Genomic DNA, 24,372 nt, shown 5'->3' with positions numbered 1-24,372 from the left:
GTGACTGCGGTATTGGCACTTGTCGTCCATGCGTACCTGTAGTGGTTCTATTCAATGTAGTCTAATCTGTGTACTCCCCATAATCCGAGCCATACATGGTCGGATCACATGGTGGCATTGTTTGTTTTCAGAGACCGCTCATAAAATAGTTCAAAAGACAACGTGAGGCTACCACAAATCCATTCATGAATTCTTCGCCACGCCTTTAAAACGTAAAGAAATTGTGCTTGACCAATTGCAAGCCTTGAATCCTCACATAGCGCTCTGCCGATGATCAGACGACTAAAGGAGAAACTATTTAAATCTCTAATGAACAACTTGACTCCAGGTCACTCAACTCTCACTGGTGTCAGGCGTACACGAACAACAGTCTCGCTGATACTTGGACGTAAACTCACTGAACACACGAGTAACTGTTAAAAAGAGCCGGTTATCTTTACATCGACGGACTTCACATTTGTTTGCGTGAGGAAGAAATGAAAAAATTAACTTTTTCTTTGTGGATTGTCCTACTTTGTGCAATTGCGCTCTTTGCGTCGGGAGTGGAAGACAACGAACTTTTCAAAGGTAAGAAATGCATCTAATCAGACTATTTCATTGACACTTAACAGCACAATCCAGGGTTTCCCCATACTGGTTCCTCGCACCCCTAGGGGTGCACGTTTTGGTTTTTGCTTTACACTACACCGCTGATTCAACTAGTCATCAAGCTGTGATAATTTGACTCAGTTGTGTAGTGTTGGGACAATACACAACGTGCACCCCCTGGGGTACCGAGGTCTGAGTTTGGGGAAAGTTGGCATAGCCTATTCGGAAAGCCTATTCGGAAAGCCTATTCGGATAGCCTATTCGGAAAGCCTACATTAAAACATTTAAAAATACTAATAATATTAGGCTATCCACTACAAGAATGAGTCAAGGGGAATATGCTACACACCATGAGTAAAGGGTCATTCAGACAAGAAGCAGGTTCAATGGAAATCAGAGTTAATTTTCAATTTAACCCCCATTAGCACAGCATATCTTGGATTTGATTGCATTGATCGTATGAGGATCAAGTGGTGAGATAGTGGAGACCGGGATGAACGGGAATGGATTTTCATGTGAGATACGTGTCCTTGGGAAGTGCTCGTGATGTGGCGCAAAAGCCGGACTAGACGTCACATCTCGTGGTTCTATTTGGTATTGAGATTTTTCCGACGAGTCCGCGTTTTACCGAGAACCGCAGTGCCCCGCCAGGGCTGTTGGCTTGTTCTACAAATCTGCAATCAATTAAAATGATCTTAAGTTTGCTTTTATCTTAGAAAAAACACTTATCTGATGTCCATAATTATTCCACTATCCTGTTCCGGAGAATAATTCATACAAACTTGGCAGTCAAATTTAAATTCTTAACGAATCCAGAATATAGTATTTGTCTTGAGACACTTAACGTCTCTAGTTTCACTTTTCCGGTATTTCGCGTGAAAGCGTGTCAGTAAGAGCACAAGGCCATATGGAATAGAAGTGCAGTAGAGTTCTGGAGTGCCGAGAGATTGCAGTATAGTAGGCAGCTAGCTGGCTTTGTCAGTACAGCCAACTGATACTGTCACAGAGCAGTTGTAAACTACAGCGCATTCCTACAATTTATACACTGTCTGAACAATAGTAGCAGGTTGCCTTTACAAAGGGATTCCCCCCCCCCCCCCCGCACTAAACTCCACACATAGGATAGATGCTAAACGGGGGGAATGAGAAGCACAGGTCTTGATCGGTATCCCTATATTGCTTTCACCAGTCTGGTGCAGTGAATGGAAGAAGAACCAAGTGAACACCTTTAAATATGCTAACTCTTTTTTATATATATATATATTACCTCCAATGCCAGGGACCAGCGATGGTGTGACATGGGTGTAAAATTATGCCAATTCCCTTCTGGGGTGAAAAATGAGTTTACAATGCTATATCTAATCTGTTCTTTTCTAGTCTCCTGTGGCGCCGATACATTGTGTGTCTGGAGGGGCATAGGAGGACTTGAGTAGACTTGTGTTGTATGCAAACTACTAATCCCCATTTGATCATTTACAGAAGAGCATTGCACCTCGCAATTTTTTTATTTTATTTTTGCAAACTCTCTTAACATGCTGACTAGACTGGGCGTTGCACGCATGTTTTTTGTACACGCACACCAGACGCGATCAGGACACGCATGCTGACCACATCCGCGAGCATTGCAAAATGAATGTAAACATGCGTGTTATTCAATCATTGCATCTACACTGCTCTCGCGTAGCCAGGCGCTAAACTAGAACTTGTTTCTATTTGTGACACTTGATGCGCTCCAAGTCCCGCCTCTCCCATCTCCTCATTGGTTTTTAGGTGCATATACCCAGGTGAGTGATTGAAAGATGAACTGAGGTCCACACTCCAGTCCAGTTGGTGGTGGTAATGCACCTTAAAATTGGTTGCCAACGCCATATAAAGTCAGAAGAATCCTGAAGGAGGAGTGATTACTAGAAACTAACTAGATTACCCGTATCTGTGGATGAATTATAGAGGACCTTGTGCATTTCAGGTAAAATGACAACTCAATATTTATATCCCAGTACAAATTAGCTAGCAACATCAATCTAGCTAGCTAAATAGGACAAACTAGCTAGCAAGTGCTAGCTAGCTAAATAGGACAAACTAGCTAGCAAGTGCAAGCTAGCTAGCTAAATAGGACAAACTAGCTAGCAAGTGCAAGCTAGCTAGCTAAATTGCAATACATGTTTAATGCTTTCCAACCTGTCCCCAAGTTTTTAATGTGGTTGGTTCAGAGTTCTTTTTGATATTTCAACATGTGTCCACGTGGCACACGCGGTCAGTGTAGTCCGCATGTAAGGTATGACTATGGCTTCAATTCTGATCCAAACGCTGAACTAGCGCTAGAACACGCGTGAGCAAGATGAAACATCATTGAGTCGAGAGAGCAGAAAATGGTTGAGTGAGCAGAGGACCAGTCCCGTGAGCACAGGCCAGTCAAGAACACAAATTAAACTTGAGCACTTGCAAATGCCTTTTGAGCGAGCAGAACATAATTGGCACAGATACAATGTCAAACGTTACATGTAACCAAGCAAAGAAACGTGCTTAAAACCAGTGTTTGGTGCATTCAATTGTCCACCAGCTGTAGTCACTTGTTATAGCTAGCCGGGTTGAGCAGGGAGTGCCAAACCACTTGTGTAACCCGGCAGTATGATAACTCCAGGTATACCTATTATTAATTGGGGAAATAATTTATTTGGTTAAGTGGAATCTACTTGCTAAACTTAGCTAGCCTATTACTCGTTAACCACCAAAGCGGACTGTCTGCTCACGCAAACTCCATAAAGAGTCCAGTAATTGCTGGAAGGAGCCAATATTTAAAGGGTTTCAGTCCAGGGAAGGACACATCACATGAGGGATTTTGAACTACAGTACCATTCAAAAGTTTAGATACCTACTCATTCAAGGGTTTCTCCTCTGGACAGTTGTCTGTTACTTGAATTCTGTGACGCATTTCTTTTTGGCTGCAATTTCTGAGGCTGGTAACTCTCTCTCTAATGGACTTATCCTCTGCGGCAGAGTTAACTCTGTCTTCGTTTCCTGTGGCGGTCCTTATGAGTTTCATCATAGCGCTTGATGGTTTTTGCAACTACACAACTTTTAGAAAGTTTTTAACTTTCTGTATTGCCTGAACATGTCTTGCGGTAATGATGGACTATCGTTTCTCTTTGCTTATTTGAGCTGTTCTTGCCATAATAGGGACTTTGGTCTTTTACCCCCCAAAAATGTATCTTCTATATACCACCCATACCATGTCACAACACAACTGATTGGCTTAACTCATTAAGAAGGAAAAAAATGTCAAAGTAACTTTTAATTTTTTTAGCAAGGCAAACTTGTTAATTGAAATGCATTCCAGGTGACTACCTCATGAAGCTGGTTGAGACTATGCTAAGAGTGTGCAAAGCTGACATCAAGGCAAAGGGTGGCTACTTTGAAGAATCTATTTTTAGGGGGGGGTACATGATTCAATGTTTCATAGTTTTGAATGTTTTTATTTTACTACAATTTAGAAAATAGTAAAAACTGTGTCCAAACCTTTTTGACTGGTACTGTATATGAAGACACGAAGGGGAGAATCTGCTACCATTCATGGAGTACATAATCAGTCCCCAAGAATACTATGTAAACTGACAAACCAGAACCCGAGTTTAGCATGTCAGAATCAGCTTTATTCGCCAAATCCATTCGCATGTACAGGAATTTGACCTGTGAAATGGTGCTGGCACAAATTAAAATGTCTAGATGCTGAATTTCCACAGATCCAGATATAGTATGAACACTAAGCTGCAGGTAACCTAGTAGGTTACTGGCACAACTGGATTGACCATTAAGGTTAATGTGGGAAAATCTGTGCCCTTGAATGAAGCACTTAAACCTTAAGACTCTTCTCCAGAGCAATGTTAAATTATGCTGGAAGATATGTTCAGTTTTGGGATGACCTGTACCGTTGTAAATGGTGTGTAGTCCATGGATGATAGGACCAGGTGGACTGTTGCTTACCATGGCACGTGGGAAGTAACTGTTCAAGTAGTGGGAGGTATTGGTCGCGCTTGACCTGAACTATTTGCCTGAGGGCAATCTTTGGCGGGAGGGGTCGATGCTTATCTTTACTGCAAGCTTCCTTGCCCTGGAGTCGTACAGGACCTCAATAGAGGGCAGGTGGCAGCCAATGGCCCCCTCAGCAGACCGGACAATCCATTGCAATGATGGTGAGCATTGGACATTTATGCTAATTTAGAATTTGAATCAGTACACACAGCATTCATTGGAGGACAGAACAACTGGAGTGAGGAGTTTAAATGTTTTAGCGTCTTAACGTTGCGTTTGCGGTAGCAGTCCAATTTTTAAGACTGCTGTATTGATAGTTTACTCTATGGCTAATAATTTAGCCAAATAAGTGATCAGATGTGGGCCTTGACTGAGCCCAGCTGTGGGGATATTCCATGGGAGGAGTGATGCTGACACTTGCAGGTGCTTTCCTCCTACAGGTTCATAATGTCCACTATACAGTGTATGTGGCAGTAATCATCCTAAACCTCTCGAACGCAATATTCCTAGACTAATGTGAAACTGCAGCAAATCAAATGATTGAGACCTTAAAGCTGAAATAATGAGGTGGCTTGAACACGGCTCATAAACGAGCACGATTGACTGGTAGAGCCGCCCTCCTCACAATAAAGACAAATGTGAGATCTGCTATGGGTACAAGCTGATTATGTAGAAAAAATGTGATTATTCAAGTGTAATGTTTGTGTAGGAATCTTATATAATGATCATACTCTTATACTTTTTTTTTTTTTTTTACCTTTTTAACTAGGCAAGTCAGTTAAGAACAAATTCTTATTTACAATGACTGCCTGGGAACAGTAGGGTTAACAGCCTTGTTCAGGGGGCAGAACAACTTTTTTTTTTTTTATCTTGTCAGCTCTCGAGCAACCTTTTCGGTTACTGGCCCAACACACTAACTACTAGGCTACCTGCCGCCCCAATAACCTGTGTAGTTCCTGCTGCTACAACTGACAGTAATGACATGTTTGATTTGAAATGAGGGACACTCCCCATGTGAGGGCATCTAGGTACCTCCCTGTATGTTGTATTTCAAGGCTCTGAAGGCGACTCCCGCTGAACTGTAAACCAAAGCTGGGCTGAAGTACATTTTTACATTTTGTATCTTTTTCCATGCAGCTAGAGATATTGCTCATCCTAATGCCCTCCTATTGCTCACCCCTCCCTAGATGAGGAGTTTAAAGTGCTCTACGATGACGAGGCGATCCATGACCGGATCACGTACAACATGCGGAAGAGTCTGAATCTCGACGTGGACGGCTGTATCCTGGTGCCTGGTGAGAAGAGGAGTCTGCAGGAGTGTGGCTTCAACGTCACAGCCAAGACCTTCTTCATCATCCACGGCTGGACGGTAAACACACTCCTTATCCCCTCGTCTACCTTTTTGTCACAGGTTGCTTTAGTGAGCCTTTGCTGTGTATTTGTTTTAGGCAGAGGGTTGCTCTTCAAAGGGTTCTCTGTGTGTGTAAGTTTGAGGATCACCAATTTGCTCTCTCCTATACAGACGAGTGGGATGTTTGAGAGTTGGATGCAGAAGCTGGTGTCTGCCATGATGCAGCGAGAACCGGAGTCCAACGTGGTCATCGTTGATTGGCTTCCCATGGCCCACCAGCTCTACCCCGACGCGGTCAACCACACCCACCAAGTTGGCCTCAGTGTCGCCACCACCATTAACTGGCTCCAGGTGTGTGTGTGTGAGATTTGGTTGTTCAGCGGTCTATTACATTGCAGTATCAGTGAGGAGGGCTGTTGAATACATGGATCTTTAAGCTTACATGACCATAGGACACTATGGGGTGATGTGTTTTTCTCTCAGGGACATTTATCTAAATGATGTGGGACAGGGCCTCGTTTTTCCAGTTGCGATATAACTGTAGCATTACGATCGTAGCGTTTGCATCGGCTCTTAAATAAGAACTTTTAAAAAATGAATAAAACATTTAAGAGGAATGTGTTTACCAAACCAATCATGCAGAGTTCGTTAAGTGCATCGTTAGACCATGCGTCTACCGATGAGTTTGAAAGAATAGCAACGCTGCTCTCGGCTCAGCCTTCTCCACTCAAATCTTACCTCTTAACATTATAATTATTCCACAATACTGACAATGGGTCAGCTCCTAGAGTACTGCTTATGGCTGCAAATATTGAGGCGGTTTATGATGCTTACCCTGTAATAATGCACTAAATTAGACTGGGCACACCTTGGTACACATGAAACGTAATGAGGCCGTAGCCTAGTGGCTACTGAATGCAGTATTATATCATCTCGTTTTTTCTTATTTTTTTCTTTCACTTTTGTTTTGTAACAATTGCAAATCATTTGGCAACTAGTTTTTTTATTTTTTGGTACTTTTTTAATTTATTTATAACTAGACAAGTCGGTTAAGAACAAATTCTTATTTTCAATGACTGCCTAGGAACAGTGGTTTTACTGGCCTAGGAACAGTGGTTTTACTGGCCTAGGAACAGTGGGGTTAAAACGTCCTTGTACAGGGGCAGAATGACAGATTTTTTTTTTTTTGTGTCAGCTCAGGGATTTGATCTAGTAATCTTTTCGGTTACAAGTCCAACACACTAACCACTAGGCTACCTGCCGCCTGTCTAGTCAACTTCGTTCTGACGTTATCGGCCACCAGTCTGATGGATGCCTAGCCTACAAATCTTGATTCTGTGTTTAGTGGAGATCTTCTGTGAATAATACAAATACGATCTAATGTACTTTGGCTGCTCTACAAGTGGTCTTGATCAAAGTGTCTGGGGAAACAGAATGGCTTTTAATAAAGATGGTTATAATGATTTCTTTATTTCACCTTTATTTAACCAGAACAAGTTCTCACTTGCAACTGCGACCTGGCCAAGATAAAGCATAGCAATTCGACACATTCAACAACACAGTTACACATGGAATATACAAAACATACAGTAGAAAAAAAGTCTATACAGTTAAATGTAATTGAGGTAAGATAAGGGAGTTAAGGCAATAAATAGGTCATGGTGGTGAAGTAATTACAATATACCAATTAAACACTGGAATGGTAGATGTGCAGAAGATGAATGTGCAAAGGAGCAAGATAAATAAATACAGTATGGGGATGAGGTAGGTAGATGGGCTGTGTACAGTGATCTCTGAGCTGGTGCTTAAAGCTAGTGAGGGAGATATGAGTCTCCAGCTTCAGAGATTTTTGCGGTCATTGGCAGCAGAGAACTGGAAGGAAAGGTGACCAAAGGATGAATTGGCTTTGGGGGTGACCAGTGAGATATACCTGCTGGAGCGTGTGCTACGAGTGGGTGCTGCTATGGTGACCAGTGAGCTGAGATAAGGTGGGGCTTTACCTAGCGGAGACTTGTAGATGACCTGGAGCCAGTGAATCTTAATACTGAGAAGGCTCTGGGGGAAACGAGGCTCTGGACCGTCTCCAGTAGTTTAGCGAGTTGAGAGCTCCAGTGTGCTAAGAGGACAGCTGAGTATCCCAATACCCTTCCAGTCCAGCGCTGACTACAGTAGTGGTGATGTGCAGGATTGGCTGGCTGGGAACTTTTCCTTCAGGAACAGAACAGCTGGCAGTGTTTTCAGGTGTTGGTGGGAACTCCTGGTATCCTGTGAATTCTAATGAGGGAGTTGTGGGTATTCTGTATTTTCCATTTGGTCATACGGGAACTCGCCAGATGCTCTTGGGGAAGAGTTGTCCTCTGTCTAGTTTGCAATGGGTCTCATTCTCATCACCAGTCAACTGCTGTGTGACCTAGTGTCTCTCCATTGTGACTTCAACAAAGAGCAGAGACTGGGTGTGGTTCCAATCCACTGTACTGCTTTCAACCTATCTAATCTGTTCAGATGGCTGAAGGGAAAGGAGGCTATTTAACAGTATTGGGATACATTCTATGTCTCTCTCAGGCTCTGTCCCCTTAACAGGCCAGGACACCGCTGACATGCAAGCCCAGGGTTCAGGCTGTGGGTAAGAGGGTAGACTGCCTTCTGAGACAAGCAGAGGGTGGAAGCGCTTTTGCATGGAAGGGAGAGCGTGAATGTATTCTGATACCTCATTATCTCCACTGTGATTTGCTGTTGCCCAGGGAACGACTGACTGCTATTGGCTGAGGGTCTTTGTGTGGCAGCAGCTGATGTTGGTTGTCATGTATCTGATAGGCGGAACAGCAGCTGCCCCTGCAGAATGTGCACCTGATTGGCTACAGCTTGGGGGCCCATGTGGCGGGCTACGCCGGAACATCTGTGAGAGGGACTATTGGCAGAATCACGGGTAAGTTGTGGGAGGTTTATGACCTCATTCACTGTTGCTCCTCAAGACTCTGAACAGGCAGCGGTCTGAACCTTTGTAACAGTGCCAATCCCCTTTAAATCAATCTCAATATAGTCCAGTATGAAACCAGTACCACCTTACCATTGACATGTCTTCATGGAGTGATGGCTGTGGCTATAGTCACGGTGTATTGACTGTTAAGCTGTGGCTGTATGCCTATAGATATTAGACACACCTGTCTTGTCCACCAAATGAGAAGTTCCTGTTTCTCCCATCTCTCCTATAGGTCTAGACCCGGCAGGGCCCATGTTTGAGGGGGTGGGAGATGATAAGCGCCTCTCATCGGGCGACGCCGACTTTGTGGACATCCTGCATACGTACACGCGCGAGGCACTGGGTATAAGCATTGGGATCCAGCAGCCCATCGGAGACATTGACATCTACCCCAACGGTGGAGACGTGCAGCCTGGCTGCTCCCTGCGTGAGATGCTTACCAGTACAGCTGGAGGAAGTGAGTACCACACACCGGAAGAAGTCTAAAAGCATTGGATTGGTCTAGGCATAAGCTGGAGGGAGTTTCCATACACCAGTCATTTCCTTTCAAATCCATGAAGGGAAGTGAACAAGTGCACACTTTGGGTGGAAGGAGAGATTTTTGGGACGCACGACTAAACGCAGTGCTGTACCAAGTTTAACTGACTGTTTTTTTTCTTTCTGCTGTTCTTTGGCTAGATGGGAGTTGGCTGCTTGTCATGTGACTGGTTAGCTGTTCCCTGGTTGCTTATCAGTGCTGTAAACTCTTTCCTCCTCAGGCTTTATGGATGTGATTAAGTGTGAACACGAGCGGGCTGTGCTCCTGTTCGTGGACTCGCTGATGAACAACGAGTACATGAGCCTTGCCTACCAGTGCACCGACCCCGAACGCTTCAAGAAGGGCATCTGCCTGAGCTGCCGCAAGAACCGCTGCAACAACATTGGTTACAACACCAAGAAGATGAGGAAGAGGAGCAACTGTAAGATGTACCTGAAGACCCGTGCTGTCACACCCTTCGGAGGTGAGCTGGGGATTATTTTAATTGGGGGGGGGAAATGTGCAGTTTTCTAATGCTGTTCTTCACATTTTGCCATTTTTCCCTCAACCGCAAGGCTTGGTTTCCACCCGACAGATTTTCATGCAAATAGTCTTACATTGTTTTTATTCAAATGTTTTTTTCCCACCAGAACTTTTCATCTAATTGATTTTGGTGCACATACCTTGACCCTTTGGTTAATTTCCCATGTACCAAATACAGTGTACCATGTCCCGACCCATTTTTCAACTCTACTGATGGGTTTTCGCACTTGTGTAATATAAATCAAAGGATTTGTCACGTGCGCTGAATGCGGCAGGTCACGTGCGCTGAATGCGGCAGGTGTAGACCTAACTGAAGTGCTTGCAGTTTAAGAGAAATATTTAATGAATAAACTAAAGTAAAATAGTCCGGGTAGCCATTTGATTACCTGTTCAGCAGTCTTATGGCTTGGGGGTAGAAGCTGTTAAGGAGCCTCTTGGACCTAGACTTGGTGCTCCGGTACCGCTTGCCGTGTGGTAGCAGAGAGAACAGTTTGACTAAGGTGGCTGGAGTCGTTACATTTTTAGGGCCTTCATCTGATACTGCCTAGTATAGAGATTCTGGATGGCAGAAAGCTTGGACTTAGTAATGTACTGGGCTATACGCACTACCCCTCTGTAGCACCTTGTGGTCGGTTGCCGAGCAGTTTCCATACGAGGTGGTGATTATAACCAGTCGATGCTCTCGATGGTGCAGCTGTAGAACCTTTTGAGGAGCCATGCTAAATCTTTTCACTCTCCTGTGGGGTAAGAAGCATTGTTGTGCCCTCTTCATGGCTGGGTGAACGGGGAGTACAGGAGGGGACTAGGCACACCCCTGAGGGGCTCCTGTGTTGAGGGTCAGTGTGGCGGATGTGTTGTAACCTACCCTTACCACCTGGGGGGGGGGGCCATCAAGAAATCCAGCATCCTTTTGCAGAGGGAGGGGTCCTTAGCTTTGTGATGAGCTATGTGGGCACCAAGGGATTTTTAATGTAAAAACAAAAATGCTTTAACTAGGCAGTTCAGTTAACATTCTTATTTACAATGACTGCCTACACTATGGTGTTGAACACTGAGCTGTAGTCAATGAACAGCATTCTCACGTAGTTGTTCCTTTTGTCAGGTGTGGAGTACAATACAGATTGCGGTATGTGAATTGGAGTTTGTCTGTTCCCATACTTTTTATAGTCTCGTACCCCTTCAAACAGTCAACCTCCAGCTGCGTACCCCTCTGGCACCAGGGTCAGAGCACTCTAATGTTTTTTGCCATTGAGTGTTTGCCACACATACTATGCATTTATTAAATATAAGACTTAGGTTTTTTTTGCAACCCGACTCGTGGGATGTGACAGCTCTTTTATAGGACCAGGGCACAAATAATAATCAGTAATTTTGCCATCGTACACACAACCTTATTTGTTCATCAAATTGGTTAATGAGACGGTGTACTTTAATGGATACCTGTAACTCTGCAATGTTGTATTTAGTTTTCATGCTAGCGAGGGCTGAGAATCCACACTTGGATAGGTACGTGGTTACAAAGGGCCTCAGGTGTCTTAATTTGCTGTGGCAAACTGAGTGCAGCTCAAATCATCTGGCTTCTGATTTTAAAGTCAATTTTCACAGAACCGCTTGTTTCGATGAGGCTCTTGTTCAGATCAGGTCAAATGCACTGGCTGCAGGGCATGAAATGGATAACTGATCCAGTTCGTCTGTTTCGGGAAAGTAATTGCGCACCCACCTCACTCAGGTGCTTCGCTATATCACATGTGACATTGTGTGTGTAAGCTTGAGTTAATGTGCATGGTAATCATGCATACAATGACAGGAAAGACCTGTTGTCCTTGTTAATGCAGACAGAAAAGACCTCCAACTTCTTAGCCTCAATTTTGTACCACACAAGTCCATTTGATGTCACAAAGCTGTCCAGTACTTTAAAAAAATCTTAATGTTGTCCTGGTTTGCCGGGGATGTCTTCCTTAATTGCCCCCCCCCCCCCCCCCCCCCCCCATAGACCTAACTGACATGTACCAGGTCTGCCACGGGTGACTCATCCAGCTGTAACGCATATAATTCACTGGCTTGTATGCTAAGCAGTAATTGTTTCAAAATCTCCTGCCATGTCACTGAAGTGTTGCGAAATTGTCTGTAGTTTTTTTTGGGCCTTTACCCCCAGCATTGTTCCAGCCGTATTTGCAACAGCAGGAAGAAATAAGTCACCCACAATAGTATGGGGCTTGCCTGTCCTAGCCACTCGGTAGCTCACTATATAAGACTCTTCTAGCCCCATATTATTAATGGGATCTGTTGCTTTTATACATGTCTTAATACCCAAATGTCTAAATTCTCGCTTAATCTCCTGTGCTCAATTTTTTTTTTGACTGTCAGGGACAGGTGGAAAATGTCAGTGAAGAACCTTGCAAGTAGGTCAGCGCTTGCTCTGAGTAAAAGTCCTGGTAATCCGTCTGGCCCTGCGTCTTTGAATGTTGACCTGGTTTTAAAAGTCTTACTCGCATCAGCTACCGAGAGTGGGATCCCAGTCGTCCGGAACAGCTGGTGCTCTCATGCGTGTTGCTTGCCTTGATGCATGCAGGAAGTCATTTAGCTCGTCTATGAGACTTGTTTCTCATAGCTGGGCTTCTCTTTGTAGTCTGTAATAGTTTGCAAGCCCTGCCAAATCTGACGAGCATCAGATTAGTAGGCTTGACTCTTAGTCCTGTATTGACACTTTGCCTGTTTGATGGTTCGTCGGCGGGCTTAGCGCGATTTCTCATAAGCTTCCGGTTTAGAGCCCTGCTCCTTGAAAGTGGCAACTCTTTAGCTCAGTGTGGATGTTTATATAAATAAAAGATTCCAGAAGTTTCCCATATGCACAAAGTTATTTCTCTCCGATTTGTCACAAATTTGTTTCGATCTCTGTTACTGAGAATTTCTGGGGACAATAAAAGCCCACTCTAAAATGTGCCGTTTTGTCACAACACAGTGCCACAGATGTCTAGTTGAGGGAGTGCACAAATTGGCATGCTGACTGCAGGCATGTTCACCTGTTGCTAGATTATTTAATGTTCCTTTCTCTACTATAAGCCGCCTCCAATGTCGTTTTAAGAGAATTTGGCAGTACGTCCAACCGGCCTCAACCACAGACCATGCGTAACAACGTCAGACCCTGGTGATGTCAACATTGTGATCGGAGTGCCTCATGGTGTGGTTATGGGCAGGCATAAGTTAGACACTATTTGCAATTTCGATGTTAATTCTGAATGCACAGAGATACCGTGACAAGATCCTGAGTCCCATCGTCGTGCCAGTCATCTGCTGCCGTCACATATTTCAGTATGATAATACACAGCCCCATGTCGCAAGGATCTGTACACAATTCCTGAAAGATGAAAATGTCCCAGGCCTTCCAAGGCCTACATACTCGACAGGTCACCCATTCAGCATGTTTGGGATGTTCTGGATTGACGTTGTAGTACAGCATGTTCCAGTTCCTGCCAATATCCAGAAACTTCGCACAGCAATTGAAGAGGAGTGAGACAACATTCAACAGGCCACAATCAACAGCCTGATCAACTCTATGTTAAGGAGATGTGTCGAATGGTGATCACACCAAATACTGACTGGTTTCCTGAGCCACACCCCTACCTTACAAATGTTAACTTTTAAAAAAATTCAGTATTTTTATTTGAAGGTGATCAACCGATGCATATCTGTATTCCCAGTCACGTGAAATCCATAAATTAGGGCTTAATGAATATTATTCCAGTTGACAGATTTATTTTATTATTTTAAATGTATATGAACTCTAATTCAGTAAAATCTTTGTTGCACTTATATTTTTGTTCAGTGTCAAAATAAAAATAATTCAATAGAAAAACAAATGTAGCTAGTTTTCTGTCGTTTCAGTTTGAAGTGATTTGTGTTGGCTAGCTCCTCTGAATAGTAACTTGGCTAGGAAGCAAAATGCTCTATGCCAGGTGAACTTGCCCATTAGCTCATTGTTATAGAAAACAGCTTAAACAAACTCATGTCGCTACTTTTTTGTTATTCTGGCTGCACTGTTTGACATGACAGTTAGCAGATATTTTTATGGCTAGCAAGCAAGAATGTTGCCAGCCATTGCAGCGCAATATTTAGACTGTCCATAGATTTATAACGAGACCTAACTTGTCTCTGGCAAGTGAACGAACAGGTGGCTAGGGTAGCAACCCTAGATTTGGTTCAGGACAATCTTGTGGAAGGCTGAAATGGTATAAATACATGCATAATATCAGTCATTTCTATGTTAACCTGTTGCATAAAAGTGATGCCTTGTGGAACATGTGTTTTTTGGAGGATATATTGCCACAGTTTCTCTACTTCTTCTCAGGCTTAACACTTGTGACAATATCCTCCAGACACCGGCTTCTCGGACATTATCACTTCAACATAAAACACCTTATCAGTACTTGATCAGTAGCCAAGCGATTTATCTCTGAACCTTTTTTTATGACTCAGTCACACCTTGCAGTCGTAAAGCTACTGTATTGGCTCCTGTTTATGTCCCTGTCCTGTGATATATTTATTTTGCCGTATTGTTTGTCCCTCCTAGGCATCCATTATCAGATGAAGATGCATGTGTTCAACAGAAAGCAGGCTGATGATGCTGACCCGACCTTCCACGTCAAGCTGTATGGAGCTCACAATGACACCGATGACCTGCATGTAGACTTGTGAGTACTGCTGCTCTCTACTCAGTGGCAGGTAGCCTAGCGGTTTGGGCCTGATTTAGACTTAGGAAATGTATGCCTTTCCTAGGCACTTAGTAGTTGGTATTCAGAATTGCCTTATGCAGGTTTGTAAATAAGCTTTCCTTGTGCGCACTGAATACATTTTTAATTTGCCCCATGAAAACCCTTTACACTTGCTGGCAAACAGATTTTTCTATGGGTTGTCATTAAATGTACTGAAAACCCAATTGCTCTAATGCCAGACCTTTAAATACGGTGTACATAAAAAATGTATTCGAATTGCTGACACTCACTAGAATGTATGGACATATTTGTCTGTTTCAGCTCCAACTCAATAGTAGCTAGTTTTTTAGGTTAGGAACGTATGAATCATAAGAAATAATAACTTTACGCACCAAAATAATGGGTTTTGAGTCATCCTGAAGATTGTCCTATTCAAGTTGAATCTATGAAATATTGGAAGATGAGCAGTGTACAATAGGGGTTGACCAGTAATGATCCTCAGTGATCATGGAACTGTTTTGACGGCGGTCCTGTTGTCGTGAACCGTGCTCCAGATTTAAACTGCTAGGTATAGTCTTCATTCCATAATGATTCAAATGGGTTACATGTCCCAAATGATTGCACAACTTGTGATGCGTTCGCCTATTATGATCCACTATCGCTAGTGACCCTCAGGAACAACTACACCAACGTGACAGACCAAAGGTGAATGGAATTATGTGGGCTTCAAATTTGAAGGAAAATAACGTGACAGTTATACTTGTATGTGGGTTTTACTTATGGTGGCGAACGCTTTAACCCGATACAACTCTGCATGTTTTATAGAAGCCTAGTTTGTGTCTCAACTTCACCTGCTAAAATTCAGAATAACGGCACAGCTATTTATAGCCTAACGCCATGTTGAGGAGATTTTCAGTTTGCTTCCAAATGACTGATTTCACATTCATCTCCAGGGATCATAAGGAAAATAATCTAAAATAATTGCTATGTGCATTTCCACCAGTGGAGGCGGCTGAGGGGAGGACGGCTCATAATAATGGCTGGAACGGAGCGGATGGAATGGCATGAAATCATGTGTTGGCTGTATTTAATACTATTCCGCTCTAGCCGTTACCACGAGCCCATCCTCCCCGATTTTTTTTTTCAAGTTAACCCACCAATCTCCTCCTGTGACGCCCTTCTCCAAATGGATGACTCATTTACCTTATCAATGTGTAAATTACAGTGCATGTAGATTTATATTTACAACGGGGGGTTAAGTGATGCAGATTACAGCATTGACACTGACCTTTTAATCTCAGTGCTCTCCGCCACACGAATAGCAGGTGACGAGTGACGATAGTAGTACTAGAATTAGGTTCTGCTGCTTAAGGTGGCATAGCAGTTCAGACGTCTTTTGTCCTCGTCTTGTCGTGTCCTGTATATATATATATATATATTTACAACTTTTTCACATACATTTTATTTTTATTTTCCATCAACTCATCTTCAAAACACTCTCCTGCAACCCGTCTCACCAATGTATATTTATAAAAAAGTTTTATTTACCTCAGATCTGTAATCCTCCAAGAAGCTAGCCAGAAACTCCAAGAAGCTAGCCTGAAACTAGCCAGAAGCTAATCCAGAAGCTAGTTCAGAAGCTAGTTGGCTCCTTTACTGGTAAGTCGTTGGTGTTCAGCTAACCACGGTTTGTGGTCATCGGCTATCCTTTGGCTCGAAAGTCTATCGCCAGTTCTGTACGGCGCAGCGCGGCTCGGAGCGGAGCATACCGGACCAATTTTTCTCTCCATGTCCCTGGATTTCGACTGCTCTCTGGACATTCATGCCCGGATCTCACAGCTAGCTAGCTGCTATCCGTGTGACTATCGGCCTTCGTCGATTCCGGAGCAAACATCAATTGTTCCGGAGCTAGCAAGCTCCATCAATCGCACCTGGGCTGCAGTCGCCTATCCGGACCCGTTTTGCTGCCTTCGCGGAGCCCCACCGGGCCTTCACAACTGGACTGCCGACGTTATCTACCCGAAGGGGTTATTCGGCTGGCTCCTCCGTCGCGACGTTACCTGAACGCCCATCTGCGGCCTGCTAACCGTTAGCAGCCGGTAAGACAGCTATCTGAATAGACAATCGGACAATTTTTTTTATTTTTTTTTATTTTTTATTATTATTATTATGTTTTCTTCTTGGGCCTCTAACTATATCTATTGTTTTTATTTTTGTTGTTGTGTGATTTGGATTGATCCCCTCTACCACACGGAACCCCACTAATCTACTGACGGAGCGCAGGAGGTGGCTAACAACAGACCTCCATCCTATGCTAGCTTGCTACCGATGCCCTGGCTAGCTGTCTAAATCACCAACCAACCTCTCCACTCACCGGACCCTTTTGATCACTCGACTAAGCATGCCTCCCCTTAATGTCAATATGTCTTGTCCATTTCTGTTCTGGTTAGTGTTTATTGGCTTATTTCACTGTAGAGCCTCTAGTCCTGCTCACTATACCTTATCCAACCTATTAGTTCCACCACCCACACATGCAATGACATCTCCTGGTTTCAACGATGTTTCTAGAGACAATATCTCTCTCTTCATCACTCAATACCTAGGTTTACCTCCACTGTATTCACATCCTACCATACATTTGTCTGTACATTATACCTTGATGCTATTTTATCGCCCCCAGAAACCTCCTTTTACTCTATGTTCCAGACGTTCTAGACGACCAATTCTCATAGCTTTTAGCCGTACCCTTATTCTACTCCTCCTATGTTCCTCTGGCGATGTAGAGGTGAATCCAGGCCCTGCAGTGCCTAGCTCCACTCCTATTCCCCAGGCGCTCTCTTTTGACGACTTCTGTAACCGTAATAGCCTTGGTTTCATGCATGTCAACATTAGAAGCCTCCTCCCTAAGTTTGTTCTATTCACTGCTTTAGCACACTCTGCCAACCCGGATGTTCTAGCTGTGTCTGAATCCTGGCTTAGGAAGACCACCAAAAACTCAGACATTTTAATTCCAAACTACAACATTTTCAGACAAGATAGAACTGCCAAAGGGGGCGGTGTTGCAATCTACTGCAAAGATAGCCTGCAGAGTTCTGTCCTACTATCCAGGTCTGTACCCAAACAATTCGAACTTCTACTTTTAAAAATCCACCTCTCTAAAAACAAGTCTCTCACCGTTGCCACCTGCTATAGACCACCCTCTGCCCCCAGCTGTGCTCTGGACACCATATGTGAACTGATTGCCCCCCATCTATCTTCAGAGTTCGTGCTGCTAGGCGACCTAAACTGGAACATGCTTAACACCCCAGCCATCCTACAATCTAAACTTGATGCCCTCAATCTCACACAAATAATCAATGAACCTACCAGGTACCTCCCCAAAACCTTAAACACGGGCACCCTCATAGATATCATCCTAACCAACTTCCCCTCTAAATACACCTCTGCCGTCTTCAACCAAGATCTCAGCGATCACTGCCTCATTGCCTGCATCTGTAATGGGTCAGCGGTCAAACGACCTCCACTCATCACTGTAAAACGCTCCCTGAAACACTTCTGCGAGCAGGCCTTTCTAATCGACCTGGCCGGGGTATCCTGGAAGGATATTGATCTCATCCCGTCAGTAGAGGATGCCTGGATATTTTTTTTAAATGCCTTCCTAACCATCTTAAATAAACATGCCCCATTTAAGAAATTTAGAACCAGGAACAGATATAGCCCTTGGTTCTCCCCAGACCTGACTGCCCTTAACCAACAAAAACATCCTATGGCGTTCTGCATTAGCATCGAACAGCCCCCGTGATATGCAGCTGTTCAGGGAAGCTAGAAATCATTATACACAGGCAGTTAGAAAAGCCAAGGCTAGCTTTTTCAAGCAGAAATTTGCTTCCTGCAACACTAACTCAAAAAAGTTCTGGGACACTAAAGTCCATGGAGAATAAGAACACCTCCTCCCAGCTGCCCACTGCACTGAAGATAGGAAACACTGTCACCACTGATAAATCCACCATAATTGAGAATTTCAATAAGCATTTTTCTACGGCTGGCCATGCTTTCCACCTGGCTACTCCTACCCCGGACAACAGCACTGCACCCCCAACAGCAACTCGCCCAAGCCTTCCCCATTTCTCCTTCTCCCAAATCCATTCAGCTGATGTTCTGAAAGAGCTGCAAAATCTGGACCCCTACAAATCAGCCGGGCTAGACAATCTGGACCCTTTCTTTCTAAAATTATCTGCCGAAATTGTTGCCACCCCTATTACTAGCCTGTTCAACCTCTCTTTCGTGTCGTCTGAGATTCCCAAAGATTGGAAAGCAGCTGCGGTCATCCCCCTCTTCAAAGGGGGGGACATTCTTGACCCAAACTGCTACAGACCTATATCTATCCTACCGTGCCTTTCTAAGGTCTTCGAAAGCCAAGTCAACAAACAGATTACCGACCATTTCGAATCTCACCATACCTTCTCTGCTATGCAATCTGGTTTCAGAGCTGGTCATGGGTGCACCTCAGCCACGCTCAAGGTCCTAAACGATATCTTAACCGCCATCGATAAGAAACATTACTGTGCAGCCGTATTCATTGATCTGGCCAAGGCTTTCGACTCTGTCAATCACCATATCCTCATCGGCAGACTCGACAGCCTTGGTTTCTCAAATGATTGCCTCGCCTGGTTCACCAACTACTTCTCTGATAGAGTTCAGTGTGTCAAATCGGAGGGTCTGCTGTCCGGACCTCTGGCAGTCTCTATGGGGGTGCCACAGGGTTCAATTCTTGGACCGACTCTCTTCTCTGTATACATCAATGAGGTCGCTCTTGCTGCTGGTGAGTCCCTGATCCACCTCTACGCAGACGACACCATTCTGTATACTTCCGGCCCTTCTTTGGACACTGTGTTAACAACCCTCCAGGCAAGCTTCAATGCCATACAACTCTCCTTCCGTGGCCTCCAATTGCTCTTAAATACAAGTAAAACTAAATGCATGCTCTTCAACCGATCGCTACCTGCACCTACCCGCCTGTCCAACATCACTACTCTGGACGGCTCTGACTTAGAATACGTGGACAACTACAAATACTTAGGTGTCTGGTTAGACTGTAAACTCTCCTTCCAGACCCATATCAAACATCTCCAATCCAAAGTTAAATCTAGAATTGGCTTCCTATTTCGCAACAAAGCATCCTTCACTCATGCTGCCAAACATACCCTTGTAAAACTGACCATCCTACCAATCCTCGACTTTGGCGATGTCATTTACAAAATAGCCTCCAATACCCTACTCAACAAATTGGATGCAGTCTATCACAGTGCAATCCGTTTTATCACCAAAGCCCCATATACTACCCACCATTGCGACCTGTACGCTCTCGTTGGCTGGCCCTCGCTTCATACTCGTCGCCAAACCCACTGGCTCCATGTCATCTACAAGACCCTGCTAGGTAAAGTCCCCCCTTATCTCAGCTCGCTGGTCACCATAGCATCTCCCACCTGTAGCACACGCTCCAGCAGGTATATCTCTCTAGTCACCCCCAAAACCAATTCTTTCTTTGGCCGCCTCTCCTTCCAGTTCTCTGCTGCCAATGACTGGAACGAACTACAAAAATCTCTGAAACTGGAAACACTTATCTCCCTCACTAGCTTTAAGCACCAACTGTCAGAGCAGCTCACAGATTACTGCACCTGTACATAGCCCACCTATAATTTAGCCCAAACAACTACCTCTTTCCCAACTGTATTTAATTTTAATTTATTTATTTATTTTGCGCCTTTGCACCCCATTATTTTTTATTTCTACTTTGCACATTCTTCCATTGCAAAACTACCATTCCAGTATTTTACTTGCTATATTGTATTTACTTTGCCATCATGGCCTTTTTTGCCTTTACCTCCCTTCTCACCTCACATTGTATATAGACTTGTTTATACTGCATTATTGACTGTATGTTTGTTTTTACTCCATGTGTAACTCTGTGTCGTTTTATCTGTCGAACTGCTTTGCTTTATCTTGGCCAGGTCGCAATTGTAAATGAGAACTTGTTCTCAACTTGCCTACCTGGTTAAATAAAGGTGTTCTCAACTTGCCTACCTGGTTAAATAAAGGTGTTCTCAACTTGCCTACCTGGTTAAATAAAGGTAAAATAAATAAATAAATAAATAAAGGTAAAGGTTTGAACTCCTAGAGAGGATTATGTTCTGCTGCTTAAGGTAAAGGTTTGAACTCATAGAGAGGAGTATAACAAGGGATTTACCTTGTTTTTTTACGTATGCTTAATTCTAGTCGGAATTCACTTAGAGCTTTTGGGCCAGTAACCAAAAAGTCTCTAGTTCGAATACCCGAGCCGACAAGTAGAGAATTCGGTGCTCTTGCGCCAGACACTTATCCCAAGTTGCTCCAGGGTCGCTGTTGATAGTGGCTGATCCTGGCCGTGACCCTTAGGGATATGCAAAAAAAACACCGCTAACTAACCAAAAACACCCCTACGCTAGACTAGCCTACTTCACCAACGGCTAACTAACCAAAAATACAGCGGGTGGTCCGCACAGTTCTAACTAGTGTTCTTATACAAAGTTTACCTACAGGTAGTGTAGGCCCATGGGTGACTTGTCTTAGTACCCCCTTTTCCCACCAACAAAAACAATACTCACAGGTGGGGACAAAGTGGCATGCAGTTGAAAAAACAAAAGAACTACCGAGAGATTGAGCTTCTGAGAAAACAACGGTCAGGGTTTTTAAGCCAAGGGAATGTGATTGGGTAATGGAAACAGGAGGGGTCTTCTGATTTGAAGGCTGTTTGAGGAATGATTGCCACCTGTGAGGGGAGAAGGAGAGAGAAGAAACACAGGATACATGTATCCGTAACAACCTGTGATCGACACCTTTTTGTGTCCCTCTCCCCCGCCAGTCCAAACAAAGTGGGTCTGAACCTGACCAACACCTTCCTGGTCTTCACCGAGGACGACATTGGGGATCTGCTGAAGATTCGTCTGAGCTGGGAGGGGGCGAACGAGTCGCTAGGGTCCATCTGGAAGAACATGAAGAAGTCTTTCTGGTCCTGGAACCGCACCGGCACGCCCATCAAACAGGTGCTGGAGGTCCGTAGGATCCGTGTCAAGTGTGGAGAAACGCAGAAGAAGTAAGTTGGGAGGCAGAAAGCAGTGGCCATTTTTGTTTCCCACATTACCATTCAATGAGTGGTTGGTTCCATAGAATGGAAAAAGGGTTCAGAATTGGGATTTCCATTCTAGTAATTGTATATCTATGGTTAGTTCGCCAAGCAGAGTCTGCTTGTCTTTGAGTGAGAGCATTATCAAATCAAACGGCCTTTGTTTAACTCAGGAAATGGAGTCATTTAGTCTTGACTCAAATGCATCTTGCCGTTAAACATTCTCTTTATATATTTTCACTTTTTTTTTTAAACTACCATTTGGTTGTTTTTAGCATCTAATCTGCTGCTCGTCGTTGTGCTATCGGTTCCTTGTTTCACTTATTGGTTTGTGCTTGTGTAGGTTCACATTCTGTGCCCAGGACCCCTCAGTGACTGAGATCTCTCCAGGACAGGTCATCACGTATGTCAAGTGTCGTGATGGCTGGGAGGTCAAACCAAGTAAAAAAAGGTACAGCACAGCCCTTTCACTTAGTGTTGCGTTCCCTAACGGTGTCTAATTCTTAGATACAGAATTGTATTTTAAACCATTAGACAAGGTCCTTTTCAACATTGTTAACGTCTATGTACGGCCTTCCTGAGGCCTGGAAGTACTGTTGCCACGGTTTCAGATTGATGTAAAATATATCACTAGCCACTTTAAACAATGCTACCTAAGATAATGTTACATACCCTACATTATTCATCATATGTCTACGTATATACTGTACTCTATATCATCTACTGCATCCTTATGTAATACATGTATCACTAGCCACTTTAACTACGCCACTTTGTTTACATACTCATCTCATATGTATATACTGTACTCGATACCATCTACTGTATCTTGCCTATGCTGCTCTGTACCATCACTCATTCATATCTTTATGTACATATTCTTTATCCCCTTACACTTGTGTGTGTGTATAAGACAGTAGTTTTGGAATTGTTAGTTAGATTACTTGTTGGTTATTACTGTATTGTCAGAACTAGAAGCACAAGCATTTCGCTACACTCGCATTAACAACTGCTAACCATGTGTATGTGACAAATACAATTTGATTTGACATGTCTAGTCAATCCAGCATATTGACCGGTCCTCTTGCATTGACAGGTTGCATAACTTATAAGGATTCAGCACTTCATCAATCAACGCACCAATGGCATGGGACCTAAGGTCGGAAGGCATGTCTGTAAGGACCTGCCTTTTCTTCATCTGAGCATTTTGATTGGAGGAGTGATGAGCACACGGGAGGCCTTGGACTTGGGATGCACCTGGATGTTTACTGGTGGTCACATGACTCTGGGCTCTGGCCAATGGGACGGCGGGAGGCTTCACGTGCTGTCTGTCAGGACCTGAGAATTCCCAGAGTTTTTCTTTGTACAGAGACTGTTCAACTCGGAAAATAAACGGTTGTGTTATCCATCGGACATTTTACCCCAACAAACCTAGTCTCTTTACTGTATATTTGTATTAATTTTCTGAATTGGAAGCACTGCGAGACCATGGTTATTTATCGAGCACATTGTTTGAATAACTTCCTCTGCAGTGTTTGTGGTTGAGTGTGTGTTTGCATGCAGTTAGTGTGTGTGTGTGGAGTGACCAAGGGTATGAGCGTGCCTATTGGCTAGAGCGAGCTTAATGTGACTACACTGTAAAACTGAAGGACGTGACTGGGCTACATGCACTTGATCTTTCACTGTGTTTTTGTAGGGTTGCAAAATTCCCAGGTTTTCCAGAAATCTTGTTTGGACGATTGCAGATTTGTTAGTCCCTTCGGTGTCCGGTCATATTCCTTCTGGGAATTTGGTGGGAAAAACCTGGGAATTTGTGGAAATTTTAACTGAAATTTGCTACCCTACTTCTGTATGTGTTGCTATTGTTATTTCGATGTACCCCATATGTAGCTGTGTTTGTGTGTATATAATGTAAAAATAATAATTGGAAGAAATCACATTTGTGTTTTTGTTCAGCTGGATGACCAAGGTGCATGACCTTAAAGGCTGTTTCCTCAAAGCTCATCAAAGTCAAGAGGAGTTGAAAGTACTGCAGAGGTTTTGATGTCCGGTTTTACTTAGATTAGTTTACTACTTTAAGTATGACCCTTACGTTGTACTCACCCAAAAAATCAGATCATTATACCACGATGTGAAAAAGACGCGTTTTCAACATCGTTAACGTCTATGTACGGCCTTCCTGAGACCTGGAAGTACTGTTGCCACGGTTTCAGATTCCTTTGCTTGTCTGGGTCAGTGGTCTTGACGGTGCTACTTTTAGTTGTTAGTGCTGGGAAGTATGGCCTCATTTTGACAGTGGAAATGCAACTCTAGCAGAAGTCTACGTAGCCCATGGTGTGATGCTGGGATTAATCTTATGGAATCTAGTAAACATGCCAATTCTAAAAAATAAATTAAAAAATATGACCCACATCTGCTAAAGTCCCTGTCGGTTGCACTGTTAGAGTAGACCACTTCTGTTTAGCTATTTCCTTGTTGGTACACATGGCA

The 24,372-nt window shown here is 43.7% G+C and overlaps 1 protein-coding gene across 1 annotated transcript; it reads left to right on the top strand.

Moving 5' to 3' along the window:
• Nucleotides 1–24,276, top strand: LOC109896225 (endothelial lipase-like). Its single transcript, XM_020490524.2, has 10 exons — nucleotides 1–567; nucleotides 5,805–5,986; nucleotides 6,140–6,319; nucleotides 8,783–8,894; nucleotides 9,181–9,405; nucleotides 9,707–9,949; nucleotides 14,579–14,699; nucleotides 21,622–21,852; nucleotides 22,226–22,333; nucleotides 22,979–24,276. Exons 1-10 carry the CDS (start codon nucleotides 477–479, stop codon nucleotides 22,992–22,994), a joined length of 1,509 nt encoding a protein of 502 aa, XP_020346113.1. The 5' UTR covers nucleotides 1–476; the 3' UTR covers nucleotides 22,995–24,276.
• The last annotated feature ends 96 nt before the right edge of the window (nucleotides 24,277–24,372 follow it).

This window comes from Oncorhynchus kisutch, linkage group LG8 (genome assembly GCF_002021735.2).
Source record: "Oncorhynchus kisutch isolate 150728-3 linkage group LG8, Okis_V2, whole genome shotgun sequence".
Classification (NCBI taxonomy): Eukaryota; Metazoa; Chordata; class Actinopteri; order Salmoniformes; family Salmonidae; genus Oncorhynchus; species Oncorhynchus kisutch.
Note: the sequence above shows the minus strand (reverse complement) of the source record. Positions and strands in the feature narration are given on the sequence as shown.

Bases quoted from the DNA above. Each gene is read 5' to 3' on its own strand.
- LOC109896225 (XM_020490524.2), top strand. From the start codon at position 477: ATGAAAAAATTAACTTTTTCTTTGTGGATTGTCCTACTTTGTGCAATT. The intron at 8,895-9,180 runs GTAAGTTGTGGG...TCTCTCCTATAG, and splicing joins GACTATTGGCAGAATCACGG to GTCTAGACCCGGCAGGGCCC. The intron at 14,700-21,621 runs GTGAGTACTGCT...CTCCCCCGCCAG, and splicing joins GATGACCTGCATGTAGACTT to TCCAAACAAAGTGGGTCTGA.